This window comes from Erinaceus europaeus, chromosome X, assembly GCF_950295315.1.
Source record: "Erinaceus europaeus chromosome X, mEriEur2.1, whole genome shotgun sequence".
NCBI classification, from domain to species: Eukaryota; Metazoa; Chordata; class Mammalia; order Eulipotyphla; family Erinaceidae; genus Erinaceus; species Erinaceus europaeus.
In genome coordinates, this window is record NC_080185.1 from 99872726 (window position 1) to 99893724 (window position 20999).

Here is a 20999-nt window from a genome sequence, read left to right on the forward strand (position 1 = left end):
AATTGAAAAAGACACAAAGAAGTGGAAAGATATTCCATGTTCATGGGTTGGAAGAATTAATATCAAAATGAATATACTATCCAGAGCCATCTACAGATTTAATGCTATCCACATCAAGATCCCAACCACATTTTTAGGAGAATAGAACAAATGCTACAAATGTTTATCTGGAACCAGAAAATACCTAGAATTGCCAAAAGAATCTTGAGAAGAAAGAACAGAACTGGAGGCATCACACTCCCGGATCTCAAATTGTATTATAGGGCCATTGTCATCATAACTGCTTGGTACTGGAACATGAATAGACACACTGACCAATGGAATAGAATGGAGAACCCAGAAGTAAGCCCCCACACTTATGGACATCTAATCTTTGACAAAGGTGCCCAGACTATTAAATGGGGAAAGCAGAGCCTCTTCTACAAATGGTGTTGGAAAAAATGGGTTGAAACATGCAGAAGAATGAAACTGAACTATGATACTTCACCAAACACAAAAGTAAATTCCAAGTAGATCAAGGACTTGGATGTTAGACCAGAAACTATCAGATACTTAGAGGAAAATATTGGCAGAACTCTTTTCCACATAAATTTTAAAGGTATTTTCAACGAAAAGAATCCAATTATGAAGAAGACTAAGGAAAATATAAACCTATGGGACTACATCAAATTAAAAAGCACAGCAAAAGAAACCACTACCCAAACCAAGAAACCCCTCACAGAATGGGAGAAGATCTTTACATGCCATACATCAGACAAGAGTTTAATAACCAAAATATATAAAGAGTTTGCCAAACTCAACCACAAGAAAACAAATGACCCCCTCCAAAATGGGGTGAGGACATGGACAGAGCACAGAAGAGATCCAAAAGGCCAAGGAACACATGAAAAAAAATGCTCCAACTCTTTGTTAGAGAAATGCAAAAAAAAAAAAAAAAGACAACAATGAGAGACCACTTCACTCCTGTGAGAATGTCATACATCAGAAAACGTAACAGCAACAAATGCTGGAGAGGTTGTGGGGTCAAAGGAACCCTCCTGCACTGCTGGTGGGAATGTAAATTGGTCCACCCTCTATAGAGAAGAGTCTGGAGAACTCTCAGAAGGCTAGAAATGGATCTACCCTATGATCCTGCAATTCGTCTCCTGGGGATAGATCCTAAGGAACCCAACACACCCATCCAAAAAGATCTGTGTACACATATGTTCTTAGAAGCACAATTTGTAATAGCCCAAACCTGGAAGCAATCCAGGTGTCCAACACAGATGAGTGGCTGAGCAAGTTGTGGTATATATACACAATGGAATACTACTCAGCTATTTAAAATGATGACTTCACTGTTTTCAGCCCATCTTGGATGGAGCTTGAAAAAATCATGTTAAGTGAAATAAGTCAGAAACAGAAGGATGAATATGGGATGATCTCACTCTCAGGCAGAAAGTGAAAAACAAGATCAGAAGAGAAAACACAAGTAGAACCTGGACTGGAGTTGGCATATTGCACCAAAGTAAAAAGACTCTGGGGTGGGTGGAGGGGAGAATACAGGTCCAAAAAGGTTGACACAGGACCTAGTGGGGGTTGTATTGTTATAAGGAAAACTGGGAAATGTTATGCATGTACAAACTATTGTAAAACATTAGTTCCCCAATAAAGAAATTAAAAAATATATATATTTAAAAAGAAAAAAAAAGAATTTGTGGTATCAAACTTTCTCTCTACAACAGGAAAGAAGGATATCTAGTCAATTTAGAGTTATAAACACCCATAAGTAGGTGGTCGTCCTGTGCTTCCTCATGTGTAAAACAGTTAATCGATGTGTCTGTGTCTGTATAATCTGAGTGTTAGAGAGAGCAGATAACCTCGAGCAGATAGGGAAAGAATTAATGAAAAGACCAAGTTTGACTAAGAAAAATAGTAGGGGGGCACTGCATTTTCTGAAAACGAAATTCAAATGGTCATAATCCTCAATTTTAAGAATTATTAACTTAATATTCAGGGAGATTCATCATGCTTTATATTGGATAATACATATTTGACCTTGGTCTGACTGTATATTTTTCAGCCTTTATATTGAAGAGATTTGGGGCAGGGACACCATGCTAGTAACAATGAAAGAAATAACTATATCTGGGTATTTTGTAAGGATAAAATGCATATCCAGTATGGTGACTTAAGAAGTACTTCCCTTGTCTATGAGAAAGTCAGCCTGGGACTCACCATTATCACTGTTGCCAGGGTTAATTTACCAAAGAACTCCATAAAACTGGATTCTGAAGTCTTCATCTTTCCAGCCAGAATCAACAAACAATATCTGCATCTATCTATACTTTTACTATTCACCAGGACCCCAGGCCACCCCTACCCCACCTCGACATTTTTTATAAGGGGAAGATTAACTTGATGTTTTCCAGGGACCCCCTTCCTCCATCCCATAGAGATCCCAAAGTTAATGTGAATGGAGCATAGATTGGTGGAGAGATTTCTGATACTTGTTTAAAATAAAAGGTAAGAGCCAGTAAAATAGCTCACTTGGATAGTGTGCTCTCCTACCATGTGCATAACCCAGGTTTGAGCCTGAGCCCCACCACATTGAAGGGAGCTTTAGTGCTATAGCCCCACCCCCACATGCCTGCCTCTTTTTTTGTTATTAGCAAAGTTGCAGACAAATATATTTATATTTGTATAATATATTATTGTATATAAATATAAATATACAACTCAATTTGTAGAATTGAAAAAAACTACATGGTTGTACAAAAAAGCAGCTTAACTGTTATAAGTTTTTAAAAAATTTTTTTAAAAATTTATTTATAAGATGGAAACACTGACAAAACCATAGGATAATAGGGGTACAATTCCATACAATTCCCACCACCAGATCTCCGTATACCATCCCCTCCCCTGATAGCTTTCCTATTCTTTATCCCTCTGGGAGTATGGACCTAGGGTCATTGTGGGGTGCAGAAGGTGGAAGCTCTGGCTTCTGTAATTGCTTCCTCTGCCTCTTTTATCTGAAAATATAATATATAGTGAAAGTTACAGACACAAACTAGAAACTCTTATTTGCTTAAGGACCCAGTGATTTTATTGATAGAAATACCAATGGATGATAAAAGTTGGAGTAATGTTTTCCAAGGGTGATATAATAATGTGGTAGCCCATAGCGATGGGAAAAGCAGTCCAAGCTCAGTTCTATTAGTCATCCAGGGTAAGGTATTGAAAGAAGTACTCAGACAGGTCCTGTTCTAGAGCCCGGAACCTTCTCTGGCAGGTGGAAGGGTCACCCGACTGTTGGGGGGACTTGACTTCATCATGCAGATAGTGACTTTCCAGGAAGTCGCACAGTTGGATATCATTTGTGTTGGTGGCCAGTTGGTGCAGATTGGATAGGTTCTGGTTCACATGCTTCTCTAGGCCAAGAGCAAAATCCACGGCCTTTGGTCCACTCTCCCAGTCCTCACACACTTGGATCTCAAGGAGATTTGTGTGTGCTCCGCGCTGTTTTTGTAACTGAATTAGATTCTCAGCATTTGCTCTCTCTTCGCTGGACAGGCGCAGGAAGAACCGGGCTAAGTTTTTCATAGCCACATCATCACGTGTGAAATAGTAACTCATAGACAGATAGGTATAGGAGGCATAGAGCTCCAAGTTTATCTGCATGTTAATCGCGGACTCACAGTTCAGATAAAGGCTCTGGCGCACTCGTGGTGATGATAGCTGAGCTGCCATGCTGCCGGGAGAGAGCCAAGGGAAAAGGCCAAGGTGGTGCTGAAGGAAATGAATAACTCAAGAGCTAGGCCCAAGGCAGAAGTGTGTGGAGGCTTGTGGAAGATGGCAGCTTTATGATGAGAGCGGAAGTGTGGGTTGTTAGGTGGAGACGGTTCTGTTTGAGAATGGAATGCGAGAGCGTCATGCTATTTAGTTGGGGGAGGGGGTGCAAGGCGCGTGCACGTTCCATGAGAGCCTGCGTGTGGTAAGTGACTCACTGAGCACCTGCATCTAAGTTTTAATTTGTAATACTTATATTTTCCAAGGGCTTTCCCTTGTTCTTTAACTCCTTTTCGTGGAACTATATCCTCATTTATTTATTTAGATTCAGAAATTTATTTAAAGACCTGTAGTTCATAAATGGTAGAACTGGAATTTATATAAAATCCATTTAGAATAAACAAAAGTTTCTTTTAGGACTTAAAAAAGCTAAATACGGGACCAAGTGGTGGCCCACCTGGTTGAGTGTACCGTCACAATGTGCAAGGAAGGACTCAGGTTCAGACCCCTTCATGAGTGATGAGGAAGTGCAGCAGGTCTCTCTCTCTCTCTCTCTCTCTCTCTGTCTCTCTCTCTCTCTCTGAATTTATTATCTTTATTTAGTTATTGAACCGAGACAAACAGAAATAGAGAGGCAAGGAGAAAGCAGAAAGGGAGAGAAATACAGAGACACCGAGACACCTCCAGCAACTACTTCACCACTTGCAAAGCTTTTCCCGTCTACAGGTGTCCTCTCTCTCTCTTAATACTCATAGTATTTTGATTTTTAAATATGTTTTATTTGTTAATAATTTGTTACAAGACTATAAGATTGCAGTGTATAGTCCCACATCACATTCACCACCAAAGTTCAGTATCCCTGCTCTCGCACTGCCCAAAGATAACCACCATAGTTATCACAAGTTTTATAAACAGTTTGCTTGCTTCTGTTTTGTTTGGATTTTTTTCTTATTTTTAGCAGATTCCATATATGAGTGAAAGCATCTGGTAATTGTCTTTCATCTCTTATTTTGCCAAGCATAATCACCGCCAATTCCATTTTGTCCTAAAGGACACAATACCATCTTTTTTGACTGCAAAGTAGTATTACATGAAGTATATATCCCAAAACTTCTCTAACCAAATATCTGTTGATGGGCATTTAGGCTACTTCCACTTTTTGGCTATCCCTGAGTATAGCCTTTCAGTCCCAGGAATCTCTCCCTTACCCATATTCTGTCCACAAGCTACATGCATCTGTATTCACCAGTGTCTTGGTGAGTTTCTGAAGAGATCCTGGTTGTATTTTGTTGAGTTTTCAGGTGATTTTTGTTGCTTTTTCTAGCAACTGGAGAAAGCCAGTGACTCTTCTGCTACTCCATAGTCACACCTCCAGAAGTCCTTTTATATCATTTTAAACATCCACTATCTTCCTTAAAATTCTAATATGAACTTGTGCATTCACGAGATAATCTAACTTCTCTAAAACTTATTAGTATTTCTAGACTGTAGTTCATCTACACATTTTTTTTCAAATTGTCTGAAATTTGTGTGTGGTTTATGTATGTATGTATGTATTTATTTATTTATTTATCTCCAGGATTATTGCTGGGGCTCAGTGCCTGCACCAATCCACTGCTCCTGGAGGCTATTTTTCCCTTTTGTTTCCCTTGTTGTTTTATCGTTGTTGTGGTTATTATTATTGTTTTTTAATATTTTATTTATTTATGAGAAATATAGGAGAGAAAGAACTGGATGATACTCTGGTACATGTGCTGCCGAGGATTGAACTCAGGACCTCATGCTTGTGAGTCGAATGCTTTATCCACTGTGCCACCTCCCAGACCACATGGTTATTATTATTGTTATTGATGTCATTGTTGTTGGGTAGGACAGAGAGAAATGGAGAGAGGAGAGGAAGACAACGGGGAAGAGAAAGATAGAGACCTGCAGACCTGCTTCATTACTTGTGAAGCTACGCCCCCCTGCAGGTGGGGAGCTGGCGGCTCGAACCAGGATCCTTACACCAGTCCTTGTGCTTTGCACCATGTGCACTTAAGCCGCTGCGCTACCGACCAACCCCCCAAATTGTTTGAAATGTCAAAAATATTTTTCAGTTTATTGTGGAAAAAAAATAATGTCTTCATGGACCCACGCAGTTCAAATCCATTATTGTTCAAGGGGATGCATTGGATCGACCTTCTCGTGGTGCATCCCATGAGTACCCATTCATTGGGGAAACTGAAGATCCTTCCTAGCCGACTGAATCCCCATGGATCCCAGTCACTTTCAAAGCCAGCAACAAGCAGCTCCTGACAGCTTTCAACCTGACCTGTTGACTGGCTACGGAAGAAGGGCAAACGCTAGAAGAATTGTTCAAGGGTCAACTGTATTTTGTTTCTCTTGTACTGTGCAAATCTGCATTTGTCTCAGTTCTGCTCTGATTTGGGTTCCCTTCCAGTAGTTCACTGTCTTTGCAGCAGATTTTGACACTTTGCACTAGGTCAGAACAAGAGAGCAGCTAATAGCAGACGGTTCTTTAATCTCATAGTGGACCCAGGACCATTTATAATGTTTTGGTTTCATTGACTATTCCTGAAGTTTCATTGAGTGTGCTTGTATTTCTTTTGTAGTGTTTAAAATTTTCTGGTTTTATTAATCTGAATGCATCACCTTCAATGCATTTCTTTCTTTCTTTTTTTTTTTTTTTTTTTTGACACCTGGGTTATCACTGGGGTGTGGTGCCTGTACAACTCCACTGCTTAGCAGACTTTTTTTTTCATAGAGAGTGAGAGACAGAGAGCAATAGAGAAAGAGAGAGGGGCCAGTTGGTGGTGAATCTGCTTGAGCGCACCTGCTACAATATGCAGTGAGCCAGGTTCAAGCCCCCATCCCCACCTGCACAGGGAAAGCTTTGTGAGAGGTGAAGCAGTGCCTCGGGTGTCTGTCTCTTTACCTCTCTATCCCCTTTACCTCTCTATCCCCTCCTTCCCTCCTGATTTCTGGCTGTCTCTATCCAATAAATAAAGGTAATTAAAAAAAAATAAAAGAGAAAGAGAGAGAGAGACACCATAATACTGCTCCACTCCTCATGAAGCTTCCCCACGGCAGGCACTCTCATGTGGTGACTAAGGGCTTGAACCTGTGCCCTCAGTGCACTGGTTGTGCACTCTACCCAGTGAGTTACAACTCTACCCCTTCCAAACATTTCTTACAATCATTGTTTTGCTAAGTATATCATTTCTTGTGTGTGTGTGTGGTGTGTGTGTAATTATATTTGTGTCTAGCCCACCCTGATATGATTCAGTTATCATTTGTTCCTTTTTTTAAAAAAAGAAATACAGAGACCTATTAAAATAGTGACTGAATTCACATGGTTCAAATGTGGTAGAGCATACACTTTATAGTCCAGGAGCGCCTAGGCTCAAGCCCCTGGCCCCCACGAAGCAGTGCTGAAGTCTCAGTTTCTCTCTCTCTCTCTCCCTCCTTCTCTCCCTCCCTCCCTCCCACCTTCTTTCTTTCTCCTCTGTTTCCCCTACCCCTCTCAATTTCTCTGTCTCTATCCAAAATAAATAAATATTACTAACAGGGAAATTTTACATTTGCTAATTGAAGTGGCATTGCATTATAAAAGTTTCAAATGTGCATAATTATAAATCAACATCTGTATGTACTGCTTGAAGTTCACCAATAAAATCTAATCCTATCCCTCAATGAACATATGAGCTCTTTTACCTGACTTATGCTCCCCCAAACCACTCTCCTTCTGGTGAGTGCATATTTGGTCTTGTAGTGTAAACTTTTGCTTCATTTAATCATTCTTTTTGTTTTTCTGTGTACCACATATGATTGTGATCATTCAGTTATCTGTTCTCCTCCTGGCTGACTTTACTAAACCTAATACCCTCTAGATCCCTCCATTCTGTTGCAGATGGCAGAACTGCATCTTTTTAATAGGAAGGTGCTAGTCCATCGTGTATATATGCCACATCATTTATATCCGGCCACCTCTCAGTGGGCACTTAGACTGCTTCTGACTTTTGGCTATTATAAATAATGCTACAGTAAACACAGGCACATTTCTGTATTTGCATTAGTCTCTTAACATGATTTGAGTAAATGCACAGAAGTAAAGTATCAAGATCATGTAGAATTTCTATTTGTAGGTTTTTTGAGGAACATTTATACTGTTTTTTATAATTACAGACTTAATATACATTCCCACAAACAGTATGTAAAGCTTCCCTTCTCTCCAGCAGTTGCTTCTTGTCATTTGTAGAATACCCGCCCTTCCTGATGTGAAATATCTCATTGTATCTTAATTTGAATTTCTATAAATATTAGTAGATATAACGAGCATCTTTTCCTGTGCTTGCAGAACATCTGTAAATCTTTCAAGAAATGTCTACTCAGATGTTCTGCCCATTTTTTAAAAATGCATTTATTTATTTATTTTTAATTTTTTATTTATAAAAAGGAAACAGTGTGTGATCCAGGAGGTGGCACAATGGATAAAGCACTGAACTCTCAAGCATGAGGTCCCAAGTTCAACCCCTGGCAGCACATGTACCAGTGTGATGTCTGGTTATTTCTCTCTCTTCTCCTATCATTCTCATTAATAAATAAAATATTGAATAAAAAAGGAAACAGTAGCCCGGGAGGTGGTGCAGTGGATAAAGTATTGGATTCTCAACCATGAGGTTCTGAGGTCTCGAGTTCAATCCCCGGCAGCACATGTACCAGAGTGATATCAAGTTCTTTCTCTCTCCTCCTATCTTTCTCATAAATAAATAAATTCTTAAAACGGAAACACTGACAAAAACCATAAAATAAGGGGGGTACAACTCCACACAATTACCACCACTAGAACTCCGTATCCCATCTCCTTCCCTGATAGCTTTCCTATTCTTTATCCCTCTGGGAGTATGGAAGCAGAGTCATTATTGGGATGCAGAAGGTGGAAGGTCTGGCTTCTGTAATTGCTTCCCTGCTGAACATGGGTATTGATAGATCAATCCATATTCCCTGCCCATTTTTTAATGGGGTTGTGGTTTATAAGTTGAGCCTTATGAGTTCTTTGTATATTTTTAATTTATTTGCCCCTTGCCAGATACATGATGTGCCAATATCCCCCATCTTGCAGGATTTAATTATTTTTGTTCTTTAAAATTAATTTATCATTTTTATTGGGGGATTCTTGGTTTACAGGAAACAATAAATTCACTTGTTGATACTTGTGTAAAATTTTTCAGTTTGTTACAACACACTCTAAACCCTGCCTAGGTCCTCTTCCACCATCATACACCAGGACAGTTTCCCTCGATGACGTACAAACCTTTTCAGTTTAATATAGTCCCTTTTGTCGGTTTTTGCCTTTGTTTTCCTTGCTCTTAAAGTCAAGTCCCCAAAGATATCTTTAATGATAGTAGCACGGAATATACCACCTGTGTTTTCTTCTAGGTGCTTTTTCCATTTTTATTTTAATTTGACAGAACAGAGAGCAATTGAGAGTGGAGAGGGAGTCAGAGAAGGAAAAAGCACTGCTTCACTGCTCCTGAAGCTTCCCCCGCCACTTCATGTAGAGAGAAGGTGTTTTTGCAAGTGAGCATATCTATAAACAAACAAAATACCAGCAAACCAAATTCAGCAACATGTGTAAATGGTTGTATATGATGATGAAGTGCGATTTTATCCTAGGAATACAAGATTGGTTCAACATATGAAAAGCAATTAGTGATACACAATGTTAATGAAGGACAAATACAACATTTCAATAGATGCAGCAAAAGAATTTGATAGTATCTACCACCTCTTATGATACTAGTCAAACAAATAGAAGGAAACATTCTAATCCTGATAAAGACATATACAAAAAAAATACAACTCATATTGTACTTAAAAGTAAAAACCTAACTCTGTCTTTTAAGAGCAGGAATGAGTAGTTGGGGGTCAGGCAGTAGCGCACCTGGTTAAGTGCACATTTTACAGTGTACAAGGACCCAGGTTCAGGCCCTTGGTTCCCACCTTCAGGAAAACTAAAGTCAGCCATTAATTAAAAAATAGGAGAAAAAATGAGTCAAGAATAGCTGGTCTCATCACATCTTTTTCAGCATTGTACTGTAAAGTGTCCAAGTAAACTAAGCAAGAAAAAGAAATACATTCTAGAAGAGAAGGAAAAAGTAAAACTTTATCTGCAAATGACATAATCTTTTATTAGAAATCCCCAATGATTTCTTCCCCCAAAAGAAATTAATAGATCATTCCAGAAAAAGCAATACACAGGAAGTAGTTGTGTAAACACCATAACAAACTATCTGAAAATGAAATTTAAAAAAGCTGTTCCAGGGGCCAGGCAGTGGTGCACCTGGTTAAGTGCACATATTACAGTGCACAGGGATCTGGGTTCAAGCTCTTGGTCTCCACCTGCAGGGGAAAGCTTCATGAGTGGTGAAGCAGGACTGCATGTGTCTCTCTGTCTCTTTCTTTATATCTTCCCACTCCCCTCTCAATTTCTTTCTGTCTCTATTCAATGATAATGATAAATAAAGTATTTTAAAGTTAAAAAATGAAAAAGCTATTCTATTGATAAGAGCATAAAAAATAATACTTAGAAATAGGGGTTGGGCACTGATACACCTGGTTGAGTTCACAAGTTACCATGCACGAGGACCTAGGTTTAAGCCCTGGTTTCCCATCTGCAGGGGGAAACTTCACTAGCAGTGGAGCAGTGTGACAGATATCTCTCTTTTCCTCTCCCTTCCCTCTCAATTTCTTTATGTCCTATCAAATAAACAAAAAGAGAAAGAGACGGAAAGAAAGAATGAGAAGATGGAAGAAAGGAAGGAATGAAGAAAGGGAGAAAGAGAAATAGCTATTCGGAATTCTTTGCGCAGCCATTGTGTCCCAGAGATAGCCCTGGTGGCAATAAAAAATAAGGAAACAAAAATCTTAGACATAAACCTGACAATGGAAGCGCAAGATTGTACACAGAGAACTGTAAAACATTGTTAAAAAGTTTAATGAAGACCTACAGAAATAGAAGGAAACACCCTTCAATTTATTGTTCCTGGGTCAGAAGGCTTACTATTAGCATGATACAGCCCCCAAGCAATCTGCAGCTTCAGTTCATTGCTGGAAGCTTCTTCACAGACTGGGTGCCGGTAGCCAACCCCCTCCCGTCTCCCATCCTCCCGTATCTCCAAACTCAGTGGCCAGTCACCTAACTCAAGTTGGACGTGCTAAGATCGACCCAGTCTGGAAAAGAGAAATTTCCCACGAGTGGTCATCCCACTTCCGGTTATCTTGTCCATCTCCAAAACTCTCTCCCTTTACACTGTCTGAACTGGAAGACGCTTTGAAGAGGGTTAAACCGGGAACAGCTGCTGGCTATGATAACATCACCCCAGAAGTCATTCTTAACCTGGGTCCCGCGGCAAAGAAGTGGCTCGCTTCATTCCTGTCCCACATCTTGGAATCTGAGTCTATGCCCAAAGTTTGGCGTCGTGCGAAGATTATAGCAGTTTTGAAACCAAAGAAAGACCCAACACTGGCCGCCAGCTATAGACCAATTTCTCTCCTCTCCGTGTGTTACAAACTCCTTGAGAGGCTGCTTCTGTCACGTATTTCTCATCTTACAGAGAAATTCCTATCACCCGCCCAGGCTGGTTTCCGCCCAGGAAGATCTACCTGCGAACAAGCCCTGGTCCTCTCAACTTACATTGAAAATGGATTCCAGAAGAATTTAAAGACGGGTGCTGTCTTTGTTGATCTCACAGCAGCCTATGACACGGTCTGGCACCGCGGTCTCCTGGTCAAGATCTCAAGATGCCTGCCTCCATGTGTGGCCAACACTATATCGTTTCTTCTCCAAAACAGAAGATTCCGGGTACATCTGGGTGACAAGTCTAGCAGATGGAGACCTGTCTCAAGTGGCCTCCCCCAGGGCTCTGTTCTGGCTCCTACACTATTTAATATTTACATCAATGACCTCTCAGAAACTTCTTCAAGGAAGTTCATCTACGCCGATGACATCTGCTGTGCAACTCAGGCATCCAAGTTCGACATCCTCAAGGAAACACTCACGAAAGACATGTCTCTGATATCTGATTACTGTAAAAAATGGCGACTAATTCCTAGCACTGCTAAAATGGTATCATCTGTTTTCCATCTTCACCATGCCTCGGCCTTGCGTGAGCTTAATGTGCAGCTTGGCGATACGAGAATCCGGCATGAAGCCCAGCCAGTCTATCTTGGCGTTACTCTCGATCGCACTCTGTCATTTCACAAACATCTCATAAAAACTGCAGCAAAGGTGGGCACGAGGAATCACATCATTGCAAGACTGGCCAGCTCCTCATGGGGCGCGAGCGCTTCCACACTACGATCATCCTCTCTGGCATTATGCTATTCCACTGCAGAATACTGTGCCCCAGTATGGTTCCGTAGCCCCCATGTCCACTTGGTCGATTCCAAATTATATTCCTCCATGAGGATAATTTCTGGAACCATCCGTTCCACCCCAGTTCCATGGCTGCCAGTTCTTAGCAACATCGCCCTGCCAGATATTCGTCGGGATGCGGCATCATCTAAGTTCATTTCCCACATCTACGCTCGACCGGACCTGCCAATATACGCGGATATCTTCGTCCACCCTGTCCAACGCTTGACGTCTCGTCACCCAATCTGGTCCCCTATGCCTACACTGAACTTCTCTGTTCCAGTCTCTTGGAAACAGAGCTGGCAGTCAGCTGAGGTAAAGAACAGACACCTCATCACAGACCCCTGCGAGCGTCAACCCGGCTTTGACCTAGCACGTTATGATTGGGCCCTCCTCAATCGCTATCGAACAGGCCATGGCCGGTGCGCCGCTATGTTCCATCGCTGGGGAGCCAGAGACGACCCAAACTGCCCCTGCGGCTACAGACAGACTATGACCCACATAGTCAACGACTGCCACCTCTCCAGATTCAAAGGAGGTCTCGAAACTTTACATCTGGCTCAACCTGATGCTGTTGACTGGCTACGGAAGAAGGGCAAACGCTAGAAGAAGAAGAAGTTCATCGCTATAAAAGCCCTGATTGTTGTTCTTACATATTTTTCAGTAATCGATAAACCAAGCATAACATTCATATGGATAAGAAAGACAAAGTCATGGGATTCACATTTCCTATTTTCAAAGCTTACTGCAAAGCCACATTAATAAAGACTGGTACTGCCCAAGGACAGAGATAAAAACCAATGCAGTAAGACTGAGCATCCATAACTAGTCCCATAGACTTATGGTACATTGATTTTTTTCAAGAATTCCAAGGCTATTTGATTATTATCTTTATTTAATAGAGACAACCAGATATTGAGAGGGAAGGGGGAGATAGAGAGAAAGATAGAAAGACACCTGCAGATTTGCTTTACTACTTGTGAAGCTTCCCCTCTGCAGGTGGGGACTGGGGGCTTGAACCTGGGTCCCTGCACATTGTAACATGTGCACTAAACCAGGTGCACCATTGCCCAGCCCCTCAATTTTTTTTAAGCGTGTTAGGATAAATGGGTAGCTACGTTCTAAAGAGTGAATTTGCTTTCTTACACCTTACCATATACAAGAAATCAACTTATAGAAGGATCATAGACCTAAATGTAAGAGATTTCTTACATGGGATAACAAAATAACTAATATATATATATATGTATATATGTATATATATATGCATATCAAAATGAAAGCAACATAGTTTGTACAAAATTGAAAACTTTTTTCTTCAAAGAAGGATGCACAGATTTGGAGAAAATTTTTACAGATGATATATCTCATAAGAGACATATAAATCACCTCAGAATATGGAAATGAATATATACTACAACCCACAATCCCTCTCCTATGAATCTATCCAAAGAAAACAACCACATCTATCCAAAGATATCATACACTTTGTAATAGCCTAAGCACAGAAGCAACCAAGGGGCCAATGATGGATAAATGGTTAAGAAAGTGGTGGTGCATATACACAATGAAATACAACTAAACTACTAAAAATGAAGAAATCATCTCTTTTGCCTCATTTTGGGTGGAACTTGAAGGAATCGTGTTAAAGGAGAACACCCCAGGGAAAGCATGAATGCCAGATGGCCTCACATACAGGTGGAACTTAAGAAACAAAGAGGGAAAGGCAAAACACAGGGTGAAACTTGGCCCAGGTGTGGTCTGTTGCAGAAGGACCAAGGATGTTGGGGAAGGGGATATGTGGAGAGGGTTGAGTGGGTGTTGGGAACATTAATGCCTGATGGTGGAGGAGGACCTAAGGTGGTGGTGGGAGTAGTATGCAGACACCTACACAGAAGGATGAGAAATTATACTCATGACAACAACTGTCTTGTAAATCATTACTTCCCTAATAAAACAATCAAAGAGGTTGGCTGGGAAGTGGTGCACTTGATTGGGCAAACATGCTATAATGTGCAAGGACCTAGGTCCAAGCCCCAAGTCCCCACCTGCATTGGGCAGCTTCACGCATGGTAAAGCAGGTCTCAGTTTCTCCCTGGACTATCAAAGAAAAATAAAATAAAGCAAGAAAAAAAACAATAGAAGAGATTTTTAAGAAAGATTTTATTTATTTACTAGCAAGAAAAATAGGAGAAAGAACCAGACATCATGTACATGTGCTGTCTGGGACTGAACTCAGGACCTCATGTTTGAGAGCCTAATGCTTTACCCACTGCAACACCTCCTGGACCACAAGAAAGGAGACCTTTGTCACATATATAAAGAACACTTAAAACTAAAGAATAAAAATTAAATAATCCAGGACTGTGTGTTTGCGAACCTGGTAGAGTACACAAGTTGCCCCAAATTGTCCCTGGCTCCCACCTCCGGGAGGATGCTTCACAAGTAGTGGAGCAGTGCTACAGGTGTACTTCTTCCTGTCTTCCTCTAACTCTCTCTGTCTCAGTCTCCCACCCTTTATAAAAGGAAGAGGAAGAGGAAGAAGAAGAGGAAGAGGAGAAGGAGGTAAAAGGAAAGAAAAAATGGCTTTCATGAGCTGGAGCAGTGGGGTCATCTTGCAGGCACAGGATTCCCATAACCCTGGTGGAAAAAAAAATAAAATAAAAGTCAAAAGGTATTGCTCTCAGGATTGGGTAATAGTGAAGGAGACATATTTGCATATTCATGATGGCTTCTTGTCTCCCACCCGGGAGTGTAAATAAGATGAAGAAAGCATTAACAAAAGAGGGACTTTACTACCCTTAAGAGAAAAGGGAATTAGTGGAGTTGATTTTATCAACAAACACTCATTAATTTCTGTATGTGAAGTTCTATTCTAAGTAAAACACAAAGGAAAGAGACCTTGAGAAATAAAGTCCTGGCCTATAAAACTCTGTCTTTAAGATAGGCTATATATGAGGAAAGCTATCAAGGGAGGGGATGGGATACAGAGTTCTGGTGGTGGGATTGTGTGGAGTTATACCCCTCTTATCCTACGGTTTTGTCAGTGTTTCCTTTTTATAAATAAAATAAAATGAAATATTGAAGTTTAAAAAATGCATTATGTTCCTATACAAGTACAAATATGTAGCAAGTATTTGGAAGGATGGATATTTTAGAAGTGTTTAATCTGTGTTGAAAAAAAAGCTAGAATAAAAATATTGCACATTAAATGTCAGGTGCAGGCAAAAAACTAGTTGGGTCATGGGCCCCTTGGAATATACCTAAAATAGACCTACTAGCTTTTTCCAAAATGGAGACCCCAAATCTCCATCCGCAGTATTCTTGCCTTTAGGTTCATGATTAGTCAACAATTTGCTTTGCTTTTTATCTTAACTCTTTTTCAGTTACCAGGTTCCAGATGATACCATGATGCCAACCAGACTTCCTTGGGCAGGCACCCCCACCATGTGTCCTGGAGCCCCACCTTCCCAGATCCCTGCTGCACTAGGGAAAGAGAGAGACAGGCTGGGAGTATGGACCGACCTGCCAGTGCCCATGTTCAGCGGGGAAGCAATTATAGAAGCCAGATCTTCCACCTTCTGCACCCCATAATGACCCTGGGTCAGTGCTCCCAGAGGGTTAAAGAATAAGAAAGCTATCAGGGGAGGGGAGGGGAGTGGATATGGAGTTCCAGTGGTGGGAATTGTGTGGAATTGTACCCCTCTTATTCTATGGTCTTGTTAGTGTTTCCATTTTATAAATAAAAACTTGTGTGGGTAGATAGCATAATGGTTATGCAAACAAACTCCTGTAACTGAGGCACCAAAGTCCTAAGTTTAATCCTCTGCACCACCATAAGCCAGAGCTGAGCAGTGCTCTGGTTAAAAAAATAATAAAAAATAAAATAAAATAAAAACTTTATAAAACGATAGGCTATATATGACTTTCAGGACACAACTGTTAAAGTTACATCTGTGTTGTTTTTTGCCTTTATCCTGCTGTACTCTTCATCTTTGAACAATAGCTCTTGGTTGCCACTAGATGGAAGTCTAACAACACTCACCATCCAAATGAAAATCACATGATTTGTTCAAAGTAGATTGGTCACAAGAACAACAGTTGTCACTGATTTATAAGGTCTGAATTGCCACTTCTCTTTGTTGGATGATGACTCAATGTGATTAATATATTGATATTTCTGTCAGTAATTTCAATCATCTAAGCCACAGGTCGGTTTAAGCTTCACACCAGTTTGGAAGCCCAACCTCGAGTGAGATTGTGCTCTTATTCATCTTCTCTCCACCATTCTATGAGCTCTGTGGTTCCTTCTGTTTCCATCTGGTAGAATGTGTTGTTTGTATAATTTCCCCCACCTGCCCTCTCCCTATCATGACTTCACCATAGAGGTAAATACTTCTTGTCCCCTAATATTGAATGTCCTATGTTATTACTTTGGTTAGTGGAGTGTGAGAAGGCATAAGGCTTGCCAGCTTTGACCAAAAAGCTGTAATTGTGCTTATGTGGTTGGACTTGGCCTTTTAAATTTGCTGCATCCACCTTCTGAAAAACATGTCTTGAGCTTGTAGCCAAATGAGGAGGTATGTAGAGATGACATGAAGCCAATCATCTAAACTCAACTGACAGCTGAGCCTAACAAATCCCAGCTGATTCCTATAAGCCATTCTATTGACATGTGAACGAGAGTTCAAAGTTGTTGGTTAGGGGACAAGTGTATACCTGGTTGAAGCACATGTTACAATGCACAAGAACTCGAGGTTTAAGCCCCTAGTCCCCATCTGCAGGGGGAAAGCTCTGCTAGTGTTGAAGTAGTGTTGTAGGTGTCTTTCTGTTTCTCTCCCTCTCTCTTTTAAATCTCTCCTTTTAAAATTTTTTATTATCTTTATTTATTTACTGGATAGAGACCATCAGAAATCAAGTGGAAGGGAGAGACAGAGAGGGAAAGAGACAGAAAGACACCTGCAATCCTGCTACACCACTCACAAAGCTTTCCCCTTGCAGGTGGGGACCGGGGACTTGAACCTGGGTCCTTGCACATTGCAACACAAGCACTCAACCAGATGCGCCACCACCTGGCCCCCTTAAATCCTTTTAAAATATTTTATTTAGTTATTTTTAATGAAAGAGACACATAGATAAAAATACATACAGAGAGCTACCAGAGTAGCTGCTCAGCTCTGGCTTATGGTGGGGCTGGGGATTGAACCTGGGACTTTGGAGCTCCAGGCATGAAAGTCTTTTGCATATCCATTATGCTGTCTCCTTAATCCTGTCTCTTGTCCTCTCTATCACCCTATTTCTTCTCAATTTTTGGCTGTCTCTATACAATAAATAAAGATTAAAAAAAGAAAGAGAAGGAGGAGAGGGAGAAAGAAGAAGAAAAGAAAGAAGAGGGAGGAGGAGGAGGAAGAGAAGGAGAAGAAGTTGTTGTTGCTGGTTAGACAGCTTTACTGAAAGTTTACCTAAGACAACTTCCAATGTACAAGAACTTGATACCTAATGCTTTTTACTAAGGTGGTTCCTCTGAGGGGAATAATAGAAAACAGAATTTAGTTACTCTCATCTGTAAATAGATAATAACTATTAACTGTTTTAAATCTGTGTCTGGTAAAGCCCATTTTCATGATCTAATTCAACTAAGTAAATGATTTTTATCAAAGTGGAACAGTTTACCTTTATGTATCTTCCAAGACTTAGCCACTCTGAAACTCAGTCATCTGCAAGGAGTTACATGACCCTGTACCAAACATGCAAGAAAAAAGACCCTCCTCACAGGAAAACATGCTCAAGAAAAAAAAAATTTAAAAATTTAAAAAAAAGACCCTCCTAAGTACAAGTTATTTGGCTTTAATTTTTTACAGACTTTTAAAATTTTTTAAAAATATTTATGTATTTATTGGCCAGATACAGAAAGAAATCAAGAGGGAGATATACAAAGGGTGAGAAAGAGAAGATAGCAACCTTGATTTACCACTCTTGAAGCCTCCCCTCTGCAGGTGGTTATCAGGGGCTTGAACCTGGGTCCTTGTGCATCTCAACCAGGCATGCCACCATAGAGCCCTCAGGGTATGTTAAATTAATTTATTTTATAAAGCGAGTGTTAAGAAGTCTTATGGCCCTGCAGATAAATCTGTGATTGCTGCTGGGAAATCAACATTTCACCCACCTCACCCACCCCCTTTGAAACAGAGATAAGAAGGAAGGAAAGTATTATGAAAGGAAACTTCTGAATATGTGGACAGACATTTTCAAGACACACCTGCTCATCTTACTCAATTGGCTTAAGACTGATTTTCAGGGAGGTTTTGGACAGCCTTAAGAGCCAGAGGCAGACCAGTGAAATAACTCACTTGGATTGTGTGCTGTCCAATCATATGTGTTGGTATGCATGAGACCCCTTCTGTTTCATTTGGTTTAAATCCCCCCTGCTTAACACTATTTTATTTACATAACCACTGTTAACAAGTTCCACCCTCCCTCCAGGGCATATGTGGTTCAGTGATAGGATTCTTGCCTAATCTGCCCCCTCTTTGTCACACTCTGATTTTCACCAGTCACTTTTCTCTCCACCCTCTCTATGTCACATCCTGTTTCCACCCTACTTGACAAGTATATATAAAGACAGCATTGTGAGTTTTAGAGTACTTTACCTTGAGTTTAGCTTAGCTCATCTTAGATTGTGCTGCGTCCTGCATGAATAAAGAGATACTGCCTACAGCTCAACTATGAGTCCCTGGTCTTCTGTTACCTGCCTGTGAAGCCAGCCCGGCGAAAACAACATAACCCATCGAAAACGACATGCGCAACTCCCAGATAAGTGAAGACTTTGCCTACCTATGCACTATGGTCTTCTCTTCTACTTACGAAGAGGTTTGCCAAAGCCTCTACTGTTTCATTATGAGACAGTTTCTCTGTCTCTGGAACATTTTACTCTGGGCCACATTTCGGTTCCCTGACCGGGAACTTTGGTTTCTTATGACCGGGATCATAGAGCTTGGGAGATGCACGGAGATTTCTCCTTGGACTTTCTGGATTCCCTCTCCCATGTTTTCTGAGGAAAAGGACTACATTTTGCTCCGGGCCACAATTTGGTTCTTTATGACTGTAATCATAGACCTTGGGATATGCATGGGGATTTCCACTGGGACTTTCTGGACTTCTTCTCGAATGTTCCCCATGGAGAAGGACTACTCTAATTTGAAGAACATTCTCGAGTACCCTGGCAGTTCCCAAGTATGGAGACATGTGGTTAGTTCTACTCTCCTGATTGGATTCTTTCTTCAATGGGAAGACGCTTTTAAAAATGGGTGCCTGAAGCAATCCAGCAGGAACAGTCAGAAACACCCTAAATGGAATTTCGAGGACCTTTTTGGACTAGGTCGCCCTCCGGGGATTCTTAATCCTACATGGTGAGATCTTGATAATCTGGTTCAAGTTGCGTTTCATAAGAGAATGATTTGAATGACTGAATTTTTGTTTGACATTGACTTAAAAAAAAAAATGCTGGACGCAGCCATGATTTCTAGAGACATCCAGAAACAATCCAAAAATTGTTTTTTCCCTCCTATGATTTCTCTTTTATGTCTTGACATGAATCTGAAACGTTTAATCCTGAAAACTGTATGAGTTATGGGTGGGGCAGATAGTGCAATGATTATGTTAATTATTCTCATGCCTAAGGCTTTTAACCGTGGTTCTTCTGTTTACCTTTCCACATTTTATTGAGTTTAAACTGTTTAAACAACCTTAAAATCATACTAGAAAGGACTTCCAATTATAATAGAGTTATCAATTATAGTAAACTTCTAATCTGCTACAAGTTTTGTTCAACAAGTAAGTGAATTTCTGCTGTCAAAGTCTTCACATGAAAAAGCATCTACTCAAATGGAATTCCTGGAAATCCATTTGGATCCGGTTCTCTGACATCGCCCCCGGAAACCAATGATGAGACCTGGCACGACCTGAAGAAACAGATTCACAGACTCCAAAGATCACTCTCTACAGAAAAGCAGAATTCAGGTGGCCGACATTCCCCATCGAGACAGACGTACAGCATTTCATCCTCTGACATTTTCTTCTGTGGTCAGCTACTTTGGACTGACACCTCCATCGGACTTACTGGTACACGCTGCTGTGTTTCTCAAAGACTAACTTCAGCCAATTGCCTTGAGACTTTATAGACCATGTTCCCTCGCCTGCAGGCTCTGTCCCAGAGGCAGAAAACTCCCCCTCCTTATTAGGTTATGCCCACAGAGGCATGAAGCGCCCCAAGAGGCAAGAGATGCCCACAGAGGCAGGAAACGCCCTTTGAGGCAAGAGATGCCCCCAGAGGCATGAAGCGTTTCCAGAGGCAAGAAATGCCCTTTTGCCTGCTAGGCCTTGCCCTTTGAGGCAAGAAAAGCTCCCCTTGGCATCACACTGGTTATTGCTGTTCGCCTATTTTGTTTTCCATGTCTTATGCCAGTTCTTTTGAAAATGCCTGTACGATATACGTTTCTGTTCACCCCACAATGGCCATTAGTTAAAAAGAAAGGGGGAATTGTTGGTATGCATGAGACCCCTTCTGTTTCATTTGGTTTAAATCCCCCCTGCTTAACACTATTTTATTTACATAACCACTGTTAACAAGTTCCACCCTCCCTCCAGGGCATATGTGGTTCAGTGATAGGATTCTTGCCTAATCTGCCCCCTCTTTGTCACACTCTGATTTTCACCAGTCACTTTTCTCTCCACCCTCTCTATGTCACATCCTGTTTCCACCCTACTTGACAAGTATATATAAAGACAGCATTGTGAGTTTTAGAGTACTTTACCT

At 40.8% G+C, this 20999-nt stretch overlaps 1 protein-coding gene across 1 annotated transcript; it reads right to left on the reverse strand.

Annotated features, from left to right (window-relative positions):
* Positions 1 to 3072: 3072 nt before the first annotated feature.
* Positions 3073 to 3858, reverse strand: LOC103113663 (ferritin heavy chain-like). The gene has a single exon (XM_060183399.1). It carries the CDS (start codon positions 3727 to 3729, stop codon positions 3196 to 3198), a length of 534 nt encoding a protein of 177 aa, XP_060039382.1. The 5' UTR covers positions 3730 to 3858; the 3' UTR covers positions 3073 to 3195.
* Positions 3859 to 20999: the final 17141 nt, after the last annotated feature.